The following is a 22,050-nucleotide window of genomic DNA, read 5'->3' on the forward strand; positions in this document are numbered from 1 at the left end:
CGTATTTAGAATTCTCGATAAAATAATAAATATACAGAGTGTCCCGTTAATTTAATAAAAATAAATAAACTACCTTGGGATAACGAAGAGAGCGTATATCAGGATAAAGAGCCTTGTTTTCTTCTCCAAACCACGATATGTGCATTTCCTCAACAAGTGAATCATTGAACGATGCATACAGCATCATGTGACCATCCGGTGACATCCAAATAGCCTCCGCACAATGTAATATTTCCTCTATAATATTCGAAATACAATATAACATTAAAATTCTAATAGTTGTAGTATATATTCTTGTAACAATTTGTTAATGATGACAGAGCCCATTGACACATTTCAAGTAATTATAAATAATATGTGGGAACAGGAAAAAATAAACGAAACTGTGTATAAAGGACATCAGAGTATGCCATTTATTATCTAAAAGTTACAAGCTTATTTTATAGTTCCAATTCAAAAAACTAGGGGGATTAGCAACGGACGCTAAAGTGGACAAAATGGTGGCCGCATAAGTGGACAAAATGGCGAACGCATAAGTGCGCATTACTGCACATGAAATGTTTTTCTGCTCCACCGTTTTCCTTTTCGCCAACTACGAAAGGCTATCGCGCAGACGCAATAATAACATTTGAAATATGTCAGTCGACTCCACGCTACTTTTTGAACAAGTTATATGATTGCGTTACCTTCGTAAAGCCAATCTGGTAATCCATTTGATAGAATACCAGGGATCGATGTATTGGTAACACGATATCCTGTATTGCTCATAGGACCAGTTATGTAATAAATATCATAATCTTGCACCATAACGAGTCCATGATCACGTGGAGTCCATTGTGCCAATAGAAGATAAGGATGTCCCTCTTTCTCTGGGTATGGAGTCAACGGTATAATTTCCCTGCAATAATAAACTGACGATGTGTATTGCTTACAATTAGTATCACTTAGAAACACTGTGTTCAACTATATATAATGGCAGCGTATAGTAAAGTTCCAATTCTCCTGATAGTTCTTAGAACTTTTTAAAATATTTGAACATCAGTGTTAAAAAACCTGTAATCTTTGTATATAGTGTATAAAGAAATTAAAAGACAATAAATTCTACAAATATACAGTGTGTGACATTAGAAAGTTATAAACAAATGAAATTGAAGTGGGTAACGACAGATTTGACTTCAGAGGATATGAAAGGTCGGACGTGTTTGTCTTATTCGTCTATTGTTATCATACGGTTAATAATTGGAACTTTACTATATTACCAAATTTTGTTTATGCTATACAAGTTAAATTAAAGTATCTTATATGTAGATAGTATATTGTAGAAGGTCTTTACTAACCGTGTATTTACATCATAAACTGTGTACTGTGCTAAATATGAGTATCGAAACAGTTTCTTCACATTGTGAGCTAGAAGCAAGTATTTACGATCCGGCGATAACAAGAACTTGGCAGGGTTCAGTCTTCTCTGTACATAAAAATGAACTCTTAATGAAAATTTAATATGTTAAGTGTACAACTCTTTACAAGTGTGCTTCTAAAATTACGTAGAGATGTTGGAGAAAATAACGATGTTAGAGAACCTATTGTGTGATACGATCATAGTCAAACCACAAACTCTCAAAACCTTAAACGTGTTTTTTTGGAAATTACATTTTCCGAATTGGTTGCCACGATGTCACAAAAAAATTTCAACGATCGAAGTCAAATTTTGCATGCGTTATCAGTGCAAAGCTTTGTAAAACTTTCATAGTTAAGTAACTTCAAACGACCAAGAAATGTTTGAAGTTGAAAAGTCGACTTCTTTTCAAAATTAAATTTCTTAAATTTCTGTATGATCAAGAAAACCGGTTTTCAAATTCATATTTACCACACAGAAGTCTACAAGATTCATTTATCGAATGCTGAAGAACATAAAAAGAGTAAAAATTTGTTGAAGAGTGTTAACATTTGTAACTTAGTTACATACAAATGAAGCCACCCTGGTGCTTCTGAATTAATCTACATAATCAAATAAACAGGGTGGGTCATGTATCTAAATGAAAGCACCTATGTATGTATCTTCATTATTTATGGTCACGTAGAAAATCTTTTCAGGTCAAACGAACACTGTTTTATGGGTCAGATATAAAAAGAAAAACTCAAGGTCATTTTTCACGAAATTTTAAACTCGCTCACATTTTTTCTTCAATGGATCCACATAATTTTGTTCAAATATTCTTATAGGTAAAAAGTAAAATGATAAATTCAACAAAGTACAACGTATGAGTAATTTATCTTCAGTAACTTATTAATTTTAATTTTCTAATGTAACTTTGTATCATGATTAACATACCTAGATATAAATTTATAAACAAGTAAGTGTTCAATAATACTATGAAATATTTATATGAATACCATATCAGATGAAAGAAATAACTGAATTCAAAGTTATCAAAATGAATATATAAAATATGTAATTACATTTCTTAAAATATCAGGGACTTCGAAATCTCATGGAAAAATGATCTTGAAAAACGATTTTTTTTTCGGTGCATGTATTCTATAGGACAATATAATTTCCTCCAAAAATTTGTTATATAATCATGAATAATGGACATATTTAAGGGTTTCCGTTTACACGACTTGCTCCGTATTACTTCCTACAGAATTGTACTTATCAATGAAGATATTAAATCCTCTTTCATCTTATTCACGTTAAAATTAAATTCAACTGGGAAGTATTATTTTCAACGTTATTTTATATAAACGCTGTTTATATTACCGTACTTTCTTGGTGAACAAGCTTTACGTCGTTCCATCTGAACAGTGCATGTATACTTACAAATGTTTCATTGGGCATTAAACTACGGGAGGTAACATTATCTTGAACAACGTGCAATAGCGAAATTCCACCCCAAACATCCCTGTAGCATATGTGTTGCTCGCTTGTCCATGATCCATTGAAGAGAAGTGGCGTTAATTCCCCGGATAGTACCTATTAATAATTAATTTTATTTTTATTAAAGCAAATATTACTAATTTTTTGTCATCCTTCTATTCTTAAATCATTGTCGAAATAAATGTGTAATATATATAGATATGACTTTGAAGTATTATATATTATATAATAAATAATTAAAGTATTATATATTACATATTTGTTATTATTATAATATTATATATTAGATATCTGTTTTTAGTACAAATATCTTTCCCGAAACAATTGCGGTTCCTTTGTAAATGAAAAAGTAATTTCAACTAAAACTGATGGCAATCACGTTATCGATCATTTCGAAATTAATATTATTACATACCTCGGAAAGCCGTAGTCTTGTACCCCGTACTCTAGGGCCCTCATCCGGCGGGGTCAACAGGGCAACTGATGTCACAATCAAAGCCAGGACCGCGACAATCACCAGAAGAGCAATCAAAATTCCACGCCAGTTTCTCTGATTTTGATTCGCTGAGACAAGCTCCTATCACAAAGGTATTCACTAACGCCAATGTCAAATAATCACAGATAGAAATCTACTTTATTACGCTACCAAGCACCGTTGACAGTCAAAACGCGAACTTCTCTGAACAGGGTAAAAGGGAAATTGATAATGAAACAGTTACTGCCGACTGGACAAACGCTGTTTTACAAATTATTATTGATAAACAACATAAATAATGACGAAGTATTGTGAATCAAAAGTACTGTATAATTTAAAGTAATAATAAGTAGTAATAATTTTTATAACAAGAGATATTCATAAATTCCACAAATATTACATATCGGTTAAGTTTTAATGCTACTGCTGATGTAGTTCGTAAAACAAAATTGTTTAAAAAGAATTTTTCCTAACCAACTGTATTTTGAAGTTCATTTCAAATAAAACACAAGAAATCAGAGGAAGTTATTGGGAACAAAACTGAAAAAGGTTCCATAATTTTTTAACCAATCATGAACACCACAAAATTTGAAGACACTCAAAACAATGATCTTAACAACATATGTAAAGTTCAAGGTCATACGAGAATATTTTTAAATAATTACCATAATCGCTCTTTTTCAGATATATTTTTTGTAACGAGTAGACAAAAAAAAATGTTTAGAATCATGCTCCTGACGACAGGGTCAAGGTTAAGGTCAAGGTCATCGGAGCAGCCTCTCATAATGTAAATATTTACCACAATTTTTTAAATAACAACATTCTTCCTTACATTCTATATCGTTAATTATCGATGATTGATAAGGCATAAACTTTTACTAGTAAACGTTTATTAGGAACGAAGGAGAACCCTATTTTTCTTACCATAACCGGTCAAATAACTGGCAAATAAAAATAAATTAGATTATCAATCCTTTTTAGTGGAAACAGAAACGAAAGGAAAGACAAAATTTGAGAAGCTGCTTAATCAGACAATATAGCAATTTTAAATCTGGAGTTTTATTTCTTGCTAAGATATGCAAGAAGTTCTATCAATAGTACTTGGTAAACTAACATAACTATTAATTCTAAAACTAAGTTGATACTAATAAGGCACTATGTGGGAGTATCTAATGAGTATATAGTAGGACCTCGATTAACCATGTCACTAAAATATTTTTCTCGATCTATATGTTTCAATGTTTGGTCATTCACAGACACAATAATTTAACTTCTTAGATTAAATCTCAGAATATATTCTAGAGTTTCTTCATTTATCAGAGTTATTATTTGTTATCCAATTAAAACGGATAATCGAAGCTCTATTGTATTAGGATGTATGTATACTTATAATACCAAAATATTTAATAAAAAATGGTACGTATGTTTCCTATCGGCCAACGATCACGTTGGGAAGTGGAAGCGGCTCCCGAATTGCAGGCTTAGAAACACATTTCGCTGCATATATCGCTAGGTATTATTAACCCCTTGTCCTATGATTTCTTTCACAACTGTACTTGATAAAACTACTTTATAATTAATAATTTAGAAATAGCAGAAAAGAATTAGACGTTTATTTTCTGTCTACGTTTACTCTACGATTGAAGACTGATAATAAACAAGTAACATTTGATTTATATTAGAAATAAATAAATAACATTTAGATTTTTCGAATGCGATTGAAAATTTTCATCACGAGTCTGACTCGATATTATAAGAGAAGGAGTTAATTAACGCTAGAACTACCGCACCTGTCAAAATGATGGATTTCGGTTTTCGTTTTGAAATGATTTTAAAAATAAACAGTTTCACTTGAATATTGTAATCAATATACGAAGAAGTAGAAAAAGATTTATTGTCACAGTTTTTACTAGGGTTACGTATTAATGTTAAACGCTCGATAGTTCTAGTGTTAAGGATGGAAATATTAAATATAATAATTTCAAAGTGAAACTAAGAATATTGCTTTGATTAAACCATATTTCTCTTTATCATATATATTAACGTTGGATCGATGGCTACCTTATATCGCTACTTAAAATTGGCAGGATATCTGCCAGTATTACCTATGCTGGGAAATATCTATTTCCGACAAGATAGTTTTTCAGATCATAATGTTTTAATTTTAAGAACACGTTTAATTAATGTCTTCGAAGGTCGAAGGACGTTACGATCCAATTCGCTGGTCAACTGGTTCGCCAGATATAAACCCTTCAAACTTTTATTCCTGGGGATATTTATAATCGATACTTTGTGAAACATCTATTGATAGCACTGAAGGTCCTCAAGAATGTAAATATAATACAAGGATGTGGAAATATAGCATGTCATCCTTAAACTGAAGCTACAAATACATATTTATTAAAGTAAACAGAACCCTGCGTTGTAAAAGCAGAAGGGCAGGTTGAATAGTTACTCGAACCTTTTTTGCGTTCTTCGAAGCATCTGCAGTTGTTATTTATTTCAACGTAATTTGCTCGAATAAGTTTCTTTCAATAAAATGTTCGTTCATCTTCGTGTATAAATGCAGCATCAGCTTACAAACCATGCTTTAAATATAAAGTAAATTTTTTCACGATATCGTCATGATATTGCACTTTGATTCAATTTTTATTTTTAATAGAAGAAGGATTATGTCGAACTCCTATTCACATTGGTAAATTCATAATTTAATATTAACGACTTTTTAATTGATTGCTATATTCTTTTATTATATACAAAAATGTACCCTATATTCTAATATACAGACAACCCTCTAATAGCACGGTCAAAGATTCCATAAATCGAGTTATTAATTGAAAAGTGATTCGAAATGATTTGAAAAATAGTTTTTTTTTTAACACCACCACGAATGCACGAAGAAACCGAAAAAAATTTATCACCAAAATTCTTATAAGGATTACATATTAATCGTATTGGACGTTCGGTAGTTTTAGTGGTAATGGATTCTTATGTATTTTTAAATGTCGGCTTACAACCGATTTCGCGGAACACCCTATATATCGCGTTAGATTGTAACCTTGCAATTAGACGTCAAGCCTCAATTACCATGGTTATATTTCACAGTGTCGTGATCAGAACATTATTCCCCACTTTTGTGGTCTCAGTAATATAATCTGTACAACATATAGATGCATCCTGAAATGCCGCGTTAAAGAAACGACTCGATTACACGAAAAAGTAAATCTGTTGCATTCCGAACGAATTTCTTAACCTCGCCTTGCATTTAGATGCTTTTGCAACTCAACTGAACTAAAATCTAAGGAACAGTGGATCGGATCAGGTAAAAGAAAATTATATCATTCACATAGAAGAACGAAAAAATGAATGTTTCATGAATTTAGACATAACGCAACGGAAGCTCATAAATATGCTCTGTTTTTGGACCATTTAAATTGAAGTGTGTATGGTTCAAAGATGGTTTTCATTATTTTCTTTTTTTGACCAAAGGATAAGGTTTTCCTGAGATCCGATGTAAATGGCCTAGTTAATCGATGGAGGAAGTACTATAAAAAAACAAGAGCCAATACACAATTAACTAATTCTTTTCTTAAGATTAAAAATATATACATTAAATTTTCTTTTGAGAAAAGGACAGAACTTTCTAACAAACATTTTAGTAAGAGAAGGTAATTTTGCTATTACATGAAATGTATTCCAGCAATGATTTGCATAATTACTTAATTAATCAAATGAAAAAGAAGTGTTTATGTTTTAGTTAACACTAGAACTACGTGCCCGTCAAAATGATTGGTATTTTAAACATATTAATCGTTTGCTCACGGAAGCTTCTCAATAGAAATATTTAACATTTTTCGACGAGGCGAAGACAATATTCTTTGAAATTAATTCGAAGAGAAATAGCAATTACATTGAGAAACAAAGCTATTTTATTCCAATATTTTACGTATCGAGGCATTACACAACGTTCAACATTAAATATCAGATTCTATAGTCTTACTGCGTCAAATTAAGCGGTGACTGAGAATCATCTCCTGAGTGCAAAGGATTAAATATACCAAATGAGTTTTTTGAGGAAAAAAAAATGAGGAACCGAGAAAATGTTATTATTATAGGCTTTATGAGGATCGCATGTTAATCGTATTAAATGTCCGGTAGTTGTAATGTTAAAGACATAAATGAATTGCTATGGAATGTTTGTAATTTACCCCGTAAAGAGCACAATGGACAGTAACGTCCAATGGACCTACACATGAAAAATGGTTTAATGGTCTACGTCAATTTTTCTGACCAACAAAAGACTTGTGTGCAGGCGTGAATGTCAAAGCGAATCCTTCTGGTCTTTTGAAGATTAATTCCGGAGATCGGTGTAATAAAACTGTTGGAAATGTTCAATCATAGTAGAAAGCCCGTTCAACTGTTATATGTGTATTAACCCTTTGTAATCGTATGAATTTTATACAGTACTATCATATCAGTCAGAATTAATTTCCATGAAGTGGACGGCAACAGCATAACGTATAACTATACACAATAAATGAAATTTATTATTTTCCAATAATAGAGTTTTATTTAACATAAATATTAGATTTTATACGACTGGACCGGTAAAAGAGGTTTTGTGATTGAAAATAAACAAACGACTGCGAAGGGTTACTTTTAAATTTAAATGAAATACTTTGAATAAAAATGGTATGAACATATTTATAGAATGAAAAATGTTTATTTACACAATTTATAATCCCTATCGCGATGAGTAAAAATTAAGTAATGAACATAGATTGTAAAATGAATCCTTGCAATTTGAAGTGTATTTTTTTTTATTACAATTGTTTAGTAACACTAGTGTCTTCACCGCACACTGAATGTAAACGAAAGAATCAGTTTAGAGGTAGATTCAAGTTGGTACTCCTGAATTTGGTACATTTAACAATAATAAATAATTTAATGTAGTTATGTCGATAAAAATGGTCACTTCCATGGCAGTCTGACTGTTTCCTTGAACTTGCTCGCTCTTTATTTATATTTACTTCCATGAACAGAAGATAGAATAGACTCATTAATACTTCTCTTAAAAATCTATAATAAATAGCTGGTATTAATGTCAGACGAAAATGCTAGCTCACGAAATTTCTGATTTCGAACCGATTATCATGAAATATTATCAATGACTTGTCAATCGTTATACTAATCTATATCTGTCAGGCATATTTCACTGAAGTCCCTGCGATTAGTATCTACGTTAAATATATCCGTTGTTTAACATATCTGTGTTTTCCTAGTTACATTAAGACTTTTCAAACATCTGCTAAATTCTCTTAAGTTGTAACATAAACAAGTTCAATTGTATTGTCTTAATAATATTTTTAATAATATTCTTTTATTTTTACTTTCACAACAAGTGGCTGCTTATTAATAACAGTTATTCGTAGTAGCAATCAATGCTAATTTAATTCTTAGAAATAAAACACATCGCGGTTGTGCAACCGAAGTTATACGTATTACAACTAAATTAACTTAACATAACAGACAATAATATTTGCGTCTATTAGTCTGCGTTATAATCAATACTCGCTGAATAATGTGGTAATATTAGTATACTACTCTTCACTTTACCTATTCGGAAAAATTGGCAAATAATTTCAATTTGCCTGATTCGCAACACCCAGAAATTTTACACAAAATAATCGTATTCAGCTATTGACTGTTCATTTTCTTTCATCTTTAGAGTGATATAACCAATCAACGAAAAGATTCGTACTAACGTAACACGTGATTTACATAAATAAATCCAAATTACTTTATATCGAATTATCATTCAACTTATTCGTAACCAAAAACACTCAGTAGAAAAATGATCGTGTTTACTTACATCGAGAGAAGCTTTCTCTGAGAACTTCTTCATAAAATAACGAAGTTGCAACTTAGCTCATCGAGCAGGGGCCCAATTTCTTCAGCAAAACTCACACGAGTCGTCTCATAACCCTCGAGACCTTTTCTTCTCATATGTATTTCTGTCAACAAACTTTTCTCGCATCGCGAAACACACTTCCGTTAACATTTCCCAGAGCAGTGCACCGAGCAAATCATCTATTCATAATAATTTAACTTCGGGGTGAAGTTTAAAAAAAACGGACAACCTTTTGCCTATAATTTACTTGGCCTCGTATTTTCTTTTCGTTACCATTTCAGTACTACACGTTCACCTCACCTACATTTCATTCGTATTTTATTGTTATTACATGAATTAAAATTTATTTCGTATTTTTAGCATTCACATTTTTAAATAGGGTAACGGCGCTTAATATGGAACAGCTCCTAATATGGAACACCACAATATTTCAGTGTTACTCATATATCCAATGTAAGAAAGAAAAGAAAAAAATTAGCATAATATAAGTTCAAACAAGTGGAACGTTTACTTATCCTTATCCGTTTTAATTCCATAAATATTCATTTCTACTGCTAAAAATAATGAGAATGCCATTTATTTACATTTTTTACCGTAGTTTGAACGCATTTAAATTGTTGCATTCTTATCTACCAGTATACGAATGTTTATTAATTTCTTCGTGTTTCGATGCGGATTTCATTGGAAAAAATGCATATCTCTCGTTTTGGTGAGCTTTTCATAATCAAGTGTTCCATATTAGGTGTCGTTATCCTATGTAATCGTGGGAAGTTACCTATGCGTCACGAAGATCCTCCAGGTAAAAATTAATTAAAATCGACCTCGTTTGGATTAATCTCATTTTGTCGGTTTCACAAAAAGGACAATCGAAAGAGGTAGCAGAATTCGTGTAATGTCTAAACACTTTATGCACGATCTCGAAATTAAAGGAGTGAGGCTGTCGGACATTGTTAACCTGGATTAATCTGTAACGTCAAGTTAGTGATCATTCCTTTCTTCTTTCTTTGATACTTTTCGAGGGAAAAATTTATTGGCCTTCACTGACCTTCCTTAGTCGCAGTAAATACAGGTGTGGAACAAGCGGCTCAAAGAAACAGGCAGACCGCTCTGGAAGTGGTAAGTATCGAGGTTTGACCTGGAAGTCATTATTGAACTTCAGTATAATGCGAAACAGGAAATTTTATTTATGGCTCGCGGATATTATTCTTGTATTCAAATGGCAGGAAGACGCTTATCGGGATTTTGTACTTTGCAACGCGTGAACTGCTTCTAGAACCTATGCTTAATAAGCATTTCTTATTCCTATCGGTGAGTACCTTGTAAAATTTCATTGTAACGCAAAAATTCAACACTTTGGTTTGTTTGATTTATGGTCTGCAACGTAAATCGTTCGAAGACACATTGCGTTTATGTTAAGTTCTTTACTTCAGAATTAATGTTTCACGAGATATACTTTTTAACCGCATTTTGGGGACTATTCTCACCTGTTCTATAGAAAGGTTGATTTATAACTAAAATTGGTAGTTAATAGTTTTTAAAAATGCAGATTTCCAAGTAAAATATCGTGCAGGTTCAAGCTCGAGTATATACGTACTCGAGAGAATGATTAATGATGAAACTATGAAAATATTGTAGGAAAAAGAGAATTTTATTGACATAAACAATGACACAATCTTTTATAAATTATTTCTACGACACTCGGAAACACATAGTAAAATCAATTTACACCCGCAGTATACTTATACATTCGGGTATGTCCATCTCACTCGCACACTTCCTAAAATATTAGTTTCTAGAATACTAGTTTTAGAATATTTTAGACTCATTTGATATTTATGTAAAAATGAATATTTTAGAAAATCAATAATCTAGGATACCTATTCGAACGTCTTGAACTTTTATTCGTTACACACACAGCGGACTCACTTGTCAATACACTCATACACTATAACAATATCTCTTCAAAATGACTTCTTTAGTTTGCTATAAGTAAATGAACACAAGAAACTTTTAATGAAATATTGAAAATAGAAAATACTTGAGTTTGAGGACGAATCTTGAAAGCAATGGAGACACTCCTTGTTTGGCGTATTACCATTGATTAAAAAATATGTAGACATTACAATTGATTTTTAATAATTCAATACTATTATTAATTTTTATTAATAGCTTTTATTATTATTGATTGTTATTATTAATAAAAAAATAATATTGAAGAGTCAGTTAGTAGTCAGCAATTAAGTGTTAATTAATAATTTATTGTTTTCAAGGTTCTATCATTTTGAACATGGAATAGTATATCTTCGTGTTATAAAGCATTTACACAGGGTGTCTCAAAAATAAACAACCGTATCAGGAACATGCATATCCTGCACGCAAATACAATTAAAAAAATACTTTACCATTCGGCATGCTGAGGCATCGTTCCTAAAATATTAACACTTGAAAATTGAAGGCGTGACTTCCGGGGCGCGCTGCTTCAACCCCGGTCAGCTGAGCAGTAGGTCACACGTAAGTACACTCACACACGGTCAAAAAACAAAGGGTAATCTTCCTCGAGATTGAGAGCCTCTTCCTTGAACATTCTACTACACTTGTTCTGTCTTTTCTTTTATTCCTTTTTCCATAATATTGCATTTAGACACTTGCTCTTAATAATTTTTCACACTTCGTACACGATGTTCAAATATGCAACGAGATTTTATCACGAAACAATGAAGAGACAGTAACGTAACTTAAAAAAAAGACCACTTCACTGTAAACATTTCTGAAGAATTCCACTTCATTTGCTATCACAGAAAATGTTCCAAAATATTTTTGCCATTTTGGATACACTGCATTAAATGATGATAGTATAACAACTAAATGTATTAAGCATTAGTGAAGAATGAGGCAGAGTTAGCTTTCAATGATGGTTAGTACTATTATTACGAAGCGACACATCTGTTCTATAGAAAGGTTGATTGATAACTAAAATTGGTAGTTAATGGATTTAGGATGCAGGCTTTTAAGTAGAATATCGTGCAGGTTCAAACTCGAGTATATATGTACTCGAGAGAATGATTAATTTTTTTTGTTCGCGTCTTGTTATACCGTTTGCTACACACATGTACTGTCTTCACTTAATTGTTACCCAACAACAAAGACAAATAAGCTTCATCTGTTTTTTTTTTGTAGAATGTAAGAAGTTGGTACTAACTTTCAAGCTTTTTTTACAATTTAACTGGATTTACATATAGATATATTACAAATATAAAGGACTCTGTTTCTCGCTGTGAAAGCATATAGATAGAAGTAGAATAGTTAAAGAGGCTTCTGTGCAAGATTCAGTATATGTCTAAAAACAATTGAAAATGTAGATATTTGACAATTTAAAATGAGATGACCGACCTCTCATGATAAAGAAGAAAGCTTCTTTACCTAAATGGAGATTGTGAATTTTATAAATTAAATGTATGGTTGTGAACAATATTTATTCGCTTCATTGAAGTGCATCATAGCAAACAAACGTATAGTTAATAAATATTGTAGTAAATGCAACAAAATAGCTACAACATCTCACCCACAGAGCCATCTCATCCAGAAGTATTCTATTTTCAAACTACCTATCGATAAAAAATTTGTTAAGTTAAATACATAAATTAACTATGATCGATACAACTACTTTATCATTAATAATTTAGTAAGAAAAAGAATAAAGTGGTGAGCAGATTCTATATCAATATTTACTTCAAAGTATAATAATTGATAACACAAGAATAATATTTAATTTGAATTCAAAAGAATCGAGTAATGCTCATGCTCGTTAAGTTCTGTTTAAAATCTTCCCCATGAGTCTGACTTGTTATTGTAAGGTAATGAGTGAAATAGAAATTGTTACGTACTAAAACTACACGAAAAACGCGAAATACCATTTATCCGCGATGTGTTAACAACGCGTTGAAATTTCGCAGCAAAGGGTAATAAAAAATAAGTCAATGACAAATGACTTTTCCTATAGCGCGAAACAAGCTCTCGCGAAAACTAACGGTTGAACGTTATTTATTTTTCAGAAGACTTCAACTGAATCACGAGTTAATGGAACCCTGTCGTGAGCCATGCGTTCTTGTATTTGGGAATCGGTTTCTGGGTCACTTGGGGCAGCTAATTACGACGCAGTCCCTAGGATAATGTTGTATTTGCTAATGTCAGCTACCCTTTTTTTCTACAAATGTCAACAATTCATCAGGTCTTATAATTAATCTTATATTTTATGATTGTTAGATTATATAATAGAAGATGCTATAAAATATATCATATAACAACTATGGCCCCATTTTGACTAAATAATGCAAGTACTTATAAAATTACAAAATCTTATAAGTACTGTTATAACCCAAACAGTGTAAAAAGTTCTGTAAAATTTATTAGAACAGATTCTAACATATCCTTAAAATTGACGATACAATTTAAAAACTGTTAGAAATTATTAATAAGATTGAAACTGGAATATAAAACATTTAGTCTTCAAGAGAGTTTTTAGAATAAATAAATAATATGAAAAATTTAACATCATTCGATATTATCATTATAGAATTCAATATGAACGTTTAAAAACGGCCATGGAAGAGAAAAGGATTGTTATTAATTTGTAAGAGCGGTATAAAACTTGACCAGAAGTTTCGCAGATTATAAGTAAATTTCTATCGATAAATCTATAACTGAGGGAATGAGAGAAATATTATAAAATAATTCGGGAAGTAATGTCCATAAAAATAAAACAGTATAGTTAATGTGTTATCAAAATATGAATAAAAAGATATAAAATACCAGAATAAAGTGACTTTTCGAGGTAAGATTAAATTGAATATTTTCTGGTTTAATGACCGTACCATCTGGGGAAAATGAAAAGTTTGAACCAAGAAATTTAATGTCCGGAATAAAGCATAATGATGCTTCCGCAACTATTCGAGTCTGCATGAATACAGTTGGCATTGATACACAACAGTTCATTTTAACATATTCAGATGCAATAAAAACGGCTGCGTTTTCATGTACTGGGAATGTGGAGGTAATACCAGCATATTTAAAAAATTATACAAACAAATTATATAAAATCCAAAATTGAGAAATACTAAATTACCACTAAAAAAGTTGACGATTCTATGACCATTCGGGTTTATTTATGAATTACTTACAAATTTTGTAAGCATTTACTTTTAAAACAGATCATTTTTAGTTAACAATTAAATGGAATACTTATTACAAGTTTGTTATTAATTGTGTGGAATAATTAATATATATATACTTACTAGTCTCTAATATAACTTTCAGTATACAGCAATATTTGAAAGAATTTTTCAAATCTTTAATTTGTGCGAATTTCTTTATGATTAGAAGAACTTTATTATCGGAAATTTGACACGTGAGAGTATTAAAGAAAATTTATACAACCGTTAACATTAGACTTAGTTTGTCTTTCCAATAATAAATTATAATAACTACCGTAAGTATAAAAGAAAAAAAGATCTAAGAAGGAAGTTTATGTGTATGTACCAAACTTGGTTAATACCTTGCCCTATTGACTTCTGTCACACCTGCACCTGTTAGTTTATCATTAATAATTTACCAGAAACAAAGTAAAATACCCAATTCATCTATATCCAGGTTTACCTTTTAGCATAAAAATTCATAACAGAAGAATACTGTTTAATTCGAATTCAAAGAAATTGGTTGACATTTATTTTCTTTAACTTGCAATTGAGATTTTCCTCGCAAATCTGACTCGATATTGTATAGCAATGAAAAGAACCGAATCGACACACAATTTACTATTTTCTACTAAGAAAAAGAATGATCCTAAATGTTTTTCGTATTTAAAATAATGAAAAATTTCTTAGAACTCCTTAAGGAAATAAAATTCTTTTTGGATTAACAATTTTCCTTAACTCCATGAAAATGAAAAATAAGTATGTACATGTATATCTATTTTATTCCATAGTCACTGAAGTATAAGGAAGATATAAGCAATGAAAACGTTTTCTGCAGCTATATGCTTGCAGCAAACTATCGAATTCCAATAAACTCAGATACAGAAACAACCCCGAAACGAAAATCATGTACTGAAACGGATATACGTAAAACGCAAAGTATAGAGCACGAAACAGAAAACACAACACAATTATTTTTATCACTGACACCGGCGGATATTCATGGCACCGAACCGTCACATCACTGACATGTCTGTACTCTCTAACGATTACAGTTGTGAATTCTTTATTTTATAAAATGTTCCTGTTAACGCTCTAAAAAGCATTTTATAATAAACGTAAAAATTATTATAATTTTAGTAAAAATAACAAACTGTTTCTTACTACAAATAAACTGTTCTTGCCACGTTTGAATTGTATTATTTACTTTTAATTAACAGGCAGCGTAATTGCGTTTATTTCATCGGACAATGTAAACTTGTACTTGAGATAAACAAATCCGCTTTTAATAAACATATCAATATTAACAGAAATTTAATTTCCCCGATCTTTGCTATGTACCAATTAATTCACCGATTAAACAAAACGATTGTCCACAATCTTTAACTGCAGTCCCGTCTTATTTCACCCAAGAATTTTGGTATCGTGTTAATTCCCAAACAAAAAGAATGAATTTTTCTTAAAGTATCAGAATAATTACAAGTTACACGCGTGAACCAATACGATCCTGTAAAATCCTAGTAGCTGCGCTGTTTTATAAATGAAATTCGATTGAAGTGGTCGCGGAAACGATTACAGAAACATTGGGGCCTCGAGGTGCATCCTTGTTGTCCCTGACAATCAGTTTCTTTCAAGTGTCTGTGTGATAAAAGTTTCGATTAGATATGAAGTGAATCGATTAATTACCTCGTCGTCGTAAATGTTATCGTGATCTGCCATTGAAAATAGAAATTGATTCCCCGACGGATCGTGTTTTAACTTAGAATGCAATCAATAAGGTTTTATTCTTCTTTCGAATGATGACCAAGCTACAGCACTTCCCGGTATACGTGTATGTACGCACTCTCACACAGGTACAACGGCGGAAAAAAAGAGGAAGACGGACGAAGATGATTCTTTATAGCTGGTTTCCGTAACGATACAGCACGTTCTTTGACTTCCACGTACACCGTGAGAATTTCTGGTACTGCTACGAAGATTGTCTCCAATGATGCTGCGAGAGTGAAGCCTGCGCGGTTCGGATGCTGCGCGCTTCTATCCGCTTTTTTAGCGTGTCCTTTTTCATTTGTTTTCACATGAGTACGATCGCTATATCAGTAAGATCACTATGAATGTTAACATTAAATCGTACCACGACCGATCAATTGACCAATTTTAAAATTTCATTAAAAATTCGGGATCTTCTTTCGTCCATTTTGCTTTATATCAGTTCTTGTATCGTTCGGTTAATCAGTTTCTCAATTTTTGTCTTTTTTGTTTCTGCTTTCGCTAACAAAAATGTATCGTTTAATTTGTTTATCTTTATTCACCTTTATATCAGTTCTTGTGTTGCCCGATTGATCAGTTCTTTAATTTTCCTCTTTTCTTCTATTTGTCTTCGCTAATGAATTTTTTTCGTTCAATTTGTTTATCTTTATTTAACTTTGTATCTACTCTTATATTGTACAATTAATCACTTTCTTAATTTTTATCTTTTCTTTCGTTTCTGTCTTCGCTAATAAATATTTATCGTTCAATTTGTTTATCTTTATTTAACTCTACATCAGTTCTTATATCGCCTGATTGATTAGTTTCTCAATTTTTGTCTTTCCATTCGTTTCTGTTTCCGTCAACAGAAATCTGTCATTCAACCCCTTACCCTATGATTTATTTCTCAACTGTGATCAATACAACAACTTTGTCATTAATAATGTATTGGAAAGGGAGAAAAATCCTATGCATATTCTATGTCCACCGTTGCTCTAAAACATAATAATTGATATGGGAAAAATAATATTACATTTGAATTCATCAGAATTGATTAATATTTATGTTTCTTAAATTCTGTTTGAAATCTTCACCACAAGTCTAGCGTGGTATTGCAAGGCAAAGGGTTAATCTGTTTATCTTTGTTTTTTAACCAGTTGTGGTATGAATAGTGGAACATGTGCAATTTGTTCGGAATATTTAATTTAATAGAATATTTTTATTCCAAGACAGGTGAAATGCAATTTTCCGTACGGAACTCTATGCACTCTTTTTTCTGAACATGCATGGAGAAAATGGAGAAAAAAAACGAGAAACGATGTGCAGAAAAGATAACATTTAATGGAACCATTGTCTTTATATTACATTCAAGTATACATACTTATTTTGTATACGTATTGTTCCTGAATTATTGGATACTTCAATTTTTACTATTGTCTTCTAAATTAATTATATCTCTGCTTCTCGAAATTTAGACCTTTTTAATCTCTATGTTGTACAAAGATTTGCTACATCCTAATAGTAAGATTTTAATTAAAAAATGAAAACGAAAAATTCGTGACAGGTGCCATGTGCCTATGAATCTTTATAAAATTAAATCTATTGATTTATATCTATTATAATATAATAGTATTATATTTATATCTACTATATTTTTTTTATAAAATATTTTTGAAGTTCTCCGAATAGTATATATCTATGCAAACATTTTTAAATAATATGTATTAAATGCTTTAGGTACACTAAATTAACTTTTCCATGTTGATTTAAAAAAAAAAGCAGTTATATAATTGTCTCTTGCAATTTTACTGTGTAGAACATATAATGGACACATTTCAATACCTTAAACCCATGTGTCTTACTTTCACTGTGTGCTATTATAATATTGTTGCCAAACGTTGAATACATACGTTTCTTCACTTTGAATTGCAGATTCGATCAACGCGAATGTATTTCGTAAATTTCTATTCCATTGCTGTTGACGATCTCCATATAAATAAACTTCGCAAACTTTAATACCGTGAACGCATGCATGTAGAGCAATGTCTTTCTGTGGCATTTCGATGCATGCAGTCGTACGAACAACATGCGTTGAGTTGTATGTCCGTATTACACGTCTCTTATGCCACATCGGACGTACAGCCAATGAATGAGCGTACCACATGAGACAGTATTGATCCAGTCACACGGACTGTAAATTAATGTCTATCATCAAAATTATTTGCAAAAAAACAGTGAGAATAAATATTAAACTATTAATTACAGTAGCCATGTGTAGCCCTTTTACAGAATTTGTACCAAGGTACGTGTATAATCATATGCGAGATCGATTGGAGATTTAATACAACATTTTTGTTTATTTAATTTTCATATTTCTTGTATTATTTGTACGATTATTATTGTTTATTTTAACAGTTCGTATGTGCAATGCAAGAAAAATGAAACTCTTAGGATTATTCGATACTAAGTTTTTGTTAATAATTTATTTAGAAAACGAAATCTACGCTCGTTTCATGTCTACATGTATAATAAAGTGTTACACTTAATAAAACAGAGTAATAATATTTAATTTAAAGTCAAAGGTATTGAATGAAGGTTATATTCGTAAATGACCACCTGTTTGAAATCTTTGCTACGAATTTGACATAATATTAAAAATTTAGTAGAGGTTGTATAATTATATTTAGCACATAGTACTATAAGATATAATATTTAATTTCCTTATTCCTTATTTAAAAAGAAATGAATTTATTCGTCAGGTAAAACGTCTTTTCTTCTCACAGTGTAACAGACGATTTTATCAATTGGTCTTCACTGGAAAAGATGTGCGGTTCTCGATTACAGATGGCAAGAATGATTAGAATGTTCAATGGGTGTGCCACAGAGCAATGTATGTCAGAAGTATGAGATATAAAGACTCGAACGATAGACCGATAGGAATCGATGAAAACTAATAAGTGACATATAGGTTACAATGTTGAAAAATATTTTTGTTTATACATTGAACACCTAGATTTTCATAGAAAACGAAAATTATAACTACTGTTTGGAATAAAGCAATTCAGGAAGCAGAAGTTAAATATAGAGACATACATTTTAACATACAGGAAGATCAATAATAAATGAAAGAATATTTAGGGAATGAGTCTTCTTAAATGACTAAATTTTACGCCACTTGACAATTAATTTTCTCTACCTTTCAGGAAGTTCAGATGTTTTAGGACACATGAACAATACTCAATTCTATGTTCAAATAGTTTTGTTGCTTCAGCAAGCTTTATGTTTATAAGAAATTATTCATAACTATTGTATATATCTTTCGATTTCCTTCAAACTTTATCTGCACGATCTAAAGAGTCATGTCTCCTTAGAATGTTTGTAATATTTCAGTAAGAGTTGTATAATATACTTATTATAATTAATAAAGTATTTCATGGTAAGTATTCAAATAGTTTCGTGAGTTAATATACATATATTAAGTTCCCATATGGGAATAGTTATGAAACGTAATAAACATCATTATTTATTTCATTATCACACCAACATTCAGATGGAATAACAGCAATGTATATTTGTTTTAACTCATCATAAAAATTCACGCAACAGAGGGTTAGCTGACTCTTATACGTTCCCCTAACTATAGGCAACTCGATCAACAAAGACATTACGTTGCATAGATCGCGGAGGCGTGTGACAACCACGTGGCAAGCGATAGAAAACGCTGTTCACCCTTTACACTCGGAATTCCTGTTCTATTTAATATATACAAACAATACAATAAATGCTTATTGTTATTCGAAAGTTTTTCGTTCAATTTATAAATAATTTCCGAAATTAATTATTTGACTGTTCGATTATTCGAACTATTTTACTTCCAATTATTTCGAGCAATTAAGATTCTGCTGCGTAATAAAAATTTCATTAACTTCATACAACGCATTGTATTATTGTTAGGAACTCTTTCGCACAATGCATCACATTTAAAATAAGGTAGATACTTGCCTCTGTCTGCGCAGTACAGTTTCCGTTTCACAGCCACAATCGTCTAGGGATTCAAAAAAAAAAGAGAACGGGGAAGGAAGAGAAGACAATAGCAGAAGTGAATGCAGTGAAGAGAATTGCTTAAAGAGAAAAAAGAAGAAAAGTAAGAACACAAAGAATAAGCAGAAGACAATTCGGAAAAGCAGAAGGGTGGTAAAGTTGCCGCAAATGAACTGGCAGAACTGCTCAGGCCTGACCTTATTTCGGCATTGTAATCTTAGACCGTAAAAATTCTAGTCTGCAGATCTTCGTGCAAATTCAAATTCTAAAGAATATAATTAAAAAATTAGAATTACGATGAAACGTGGTCTTTCTCAATAAATATTCTAAAAAACATAACACTTTGGATACTTTATGCTTACATTTTTTCGTATGACATGGATTCCAAGCAATTCTGTATTTTCAAATTACTCATGATGTAAATGATCTCATGTAAATTGTCAAATGTTAGAAATATTCAAAACAAGCATTCGTTCTTTGTTTGTAATCGTTTGTAATAATATAATCACTACAATTCGTGATATCTTTATATTTTTGCAATAACTGTATATATTTTTAACAAATAATCCATTATATGATTGATGTCAAATATCTATGACACATTTCATTATATTAAAGACACTATGGGGTTGCCAACTACCCAAGAGGTTATAAGGCTAATGAAAGTGTACACAAAGTTCTTTTCCTATTATTTTATGAACTACGTTAAAAGTATAAACGGAAACTCTTTGTTTTAACGATCATTTGTACTTTTTAAAAGGCGCAAGCAAGATATTGACAAATTATTTAAAAAATTTGAAACCTCCTTTCGAGAAACATTCATTACTGACGGACACAATTGCAAACAGCTAGAATATCCGAAAATAAAAATTTTGTACCTTCTATATACTTGATAGTTTAGGAAAATAAAGAAAAAAGGATTGATCTTTTTTATCCATCTAAATGATCTCTCTCCTTAAATAAATTAGTAGATATGTTAAACTACAGTTGGATTAAGCAACACTGATACAAATTTCAAATTGAGGAACCAAAGACACTTCGAATCGTAAGGGTTAAAGGTCAGTCTATATCCTTTTCTAATGAGTTTTGCTATCCCCTATAGCGTGTCTGAAAATGGCTAGCGTAGCTACCATTAGAGGGATTTTTAGCCGATAAAAATCTGATACTAAGTCCGGCCTTACTCTCCACAATAGAGATCGTGGCGGACGGCTTTAGGGAGATATTTTCTTACGTAAAAAGACTAGATTCGTTTCATCTTCCTTCTCACATTTTTTTTCTCCATCTCCACCATGATGGCTTCAACCATTGAAATAGTATTAAATGGATCTTACGGTATGTAATTTCTTTGTTAAACTTTCCCTTCTTTCCTCAAGTAGAATATGTTGATGTAGAAAGCAATTGACATTAATTTAAAAATTTTGCCATTTTCAAATGAATTTAATGTAACATAAAATAAAATACGTATACAAACAAAAGCAGAATGCAAAGCAAAGAAGAATGTCATAATAAGAAATAAACGATGAATCTTTTATTGTACATTGTTTCGCAGTCTATTGAATTGTATTTTTGGAAGAATCCTTTCTTTTCAGCTGAAAAGAGTGTAACGGAATAAGAGGGTGAAAAGTGCCCTTGAACCAATTTAAATCGAAGATGAACTGTACGATAGCTCAAGAAGAAGCACACTCTGCCAAGCTTTAACTTTGTACCTTAAGACTTGCAATTTTTTTAATATTTCTTCTATTTAATCGTATGCAAAACTTCTGAAGAAATATGACACACCCAGTTACCAAGAAACACATTTCGATCTTGT

General features: G+C 31.2%; 1 protein-coding gene across 12 annotated transcripts in view; it reads right to left on the bottom strand.

The window, feature by feature from the left end:
* Dpp10 (Dipeptidyl peptidase 10) overlaps positions 1-18,277 on the bottom strand; it is a 30,918-nt gene extending 12,641 nt beyond the window's left edge. For 3 of the 12 annotated variants that reach the window (XR_004236351.2, XM_031992166.2, XM_031992165.2), the window contains exons 1-7: positions 18,110-18,277; positions 16,140-17,194; positions 3,294-3,455; positions 2,822-2,974; positions 1,338-1,465; positions 687-898; positions 74-237 (exon numbers count right to left, since the gene is read on the bottom strand). Coding sequence is in view for 11 of the 12 variants with exons in the window: in XM_031992166.2 (XP_031848026.1) it covers positions 74-237; positions 687-898; positions 1,338-1,465; positions 2,822-2,974; positions 3,294-3,455; positions 16,140-16,172 (852 nt within the window). In the remaining variant the exon portion in view is untranslated. The other 9 variants (XM_031992169.2, XM_031992174.2, XM_076373545.1 and 6 more) reach the window with 9 other exon arrangements.
* Positions 18,278-22,050: the final 3,773 nt, after the last annotated feature.

This window comes from Nomia melanderi, chromosome 14 (genome assembly GCF_051020985.1).
Source record: "Nomia melanderi isolate GNS246 chromosome 14, iyNomMela1, whole genome shotgun sequence".
Lineage (NCBI taxonomy): Eukaryota > Metazoa > Arthropoda > Insecta > Hymenoptera > Halictidae > Nomia > Nomia melanderi.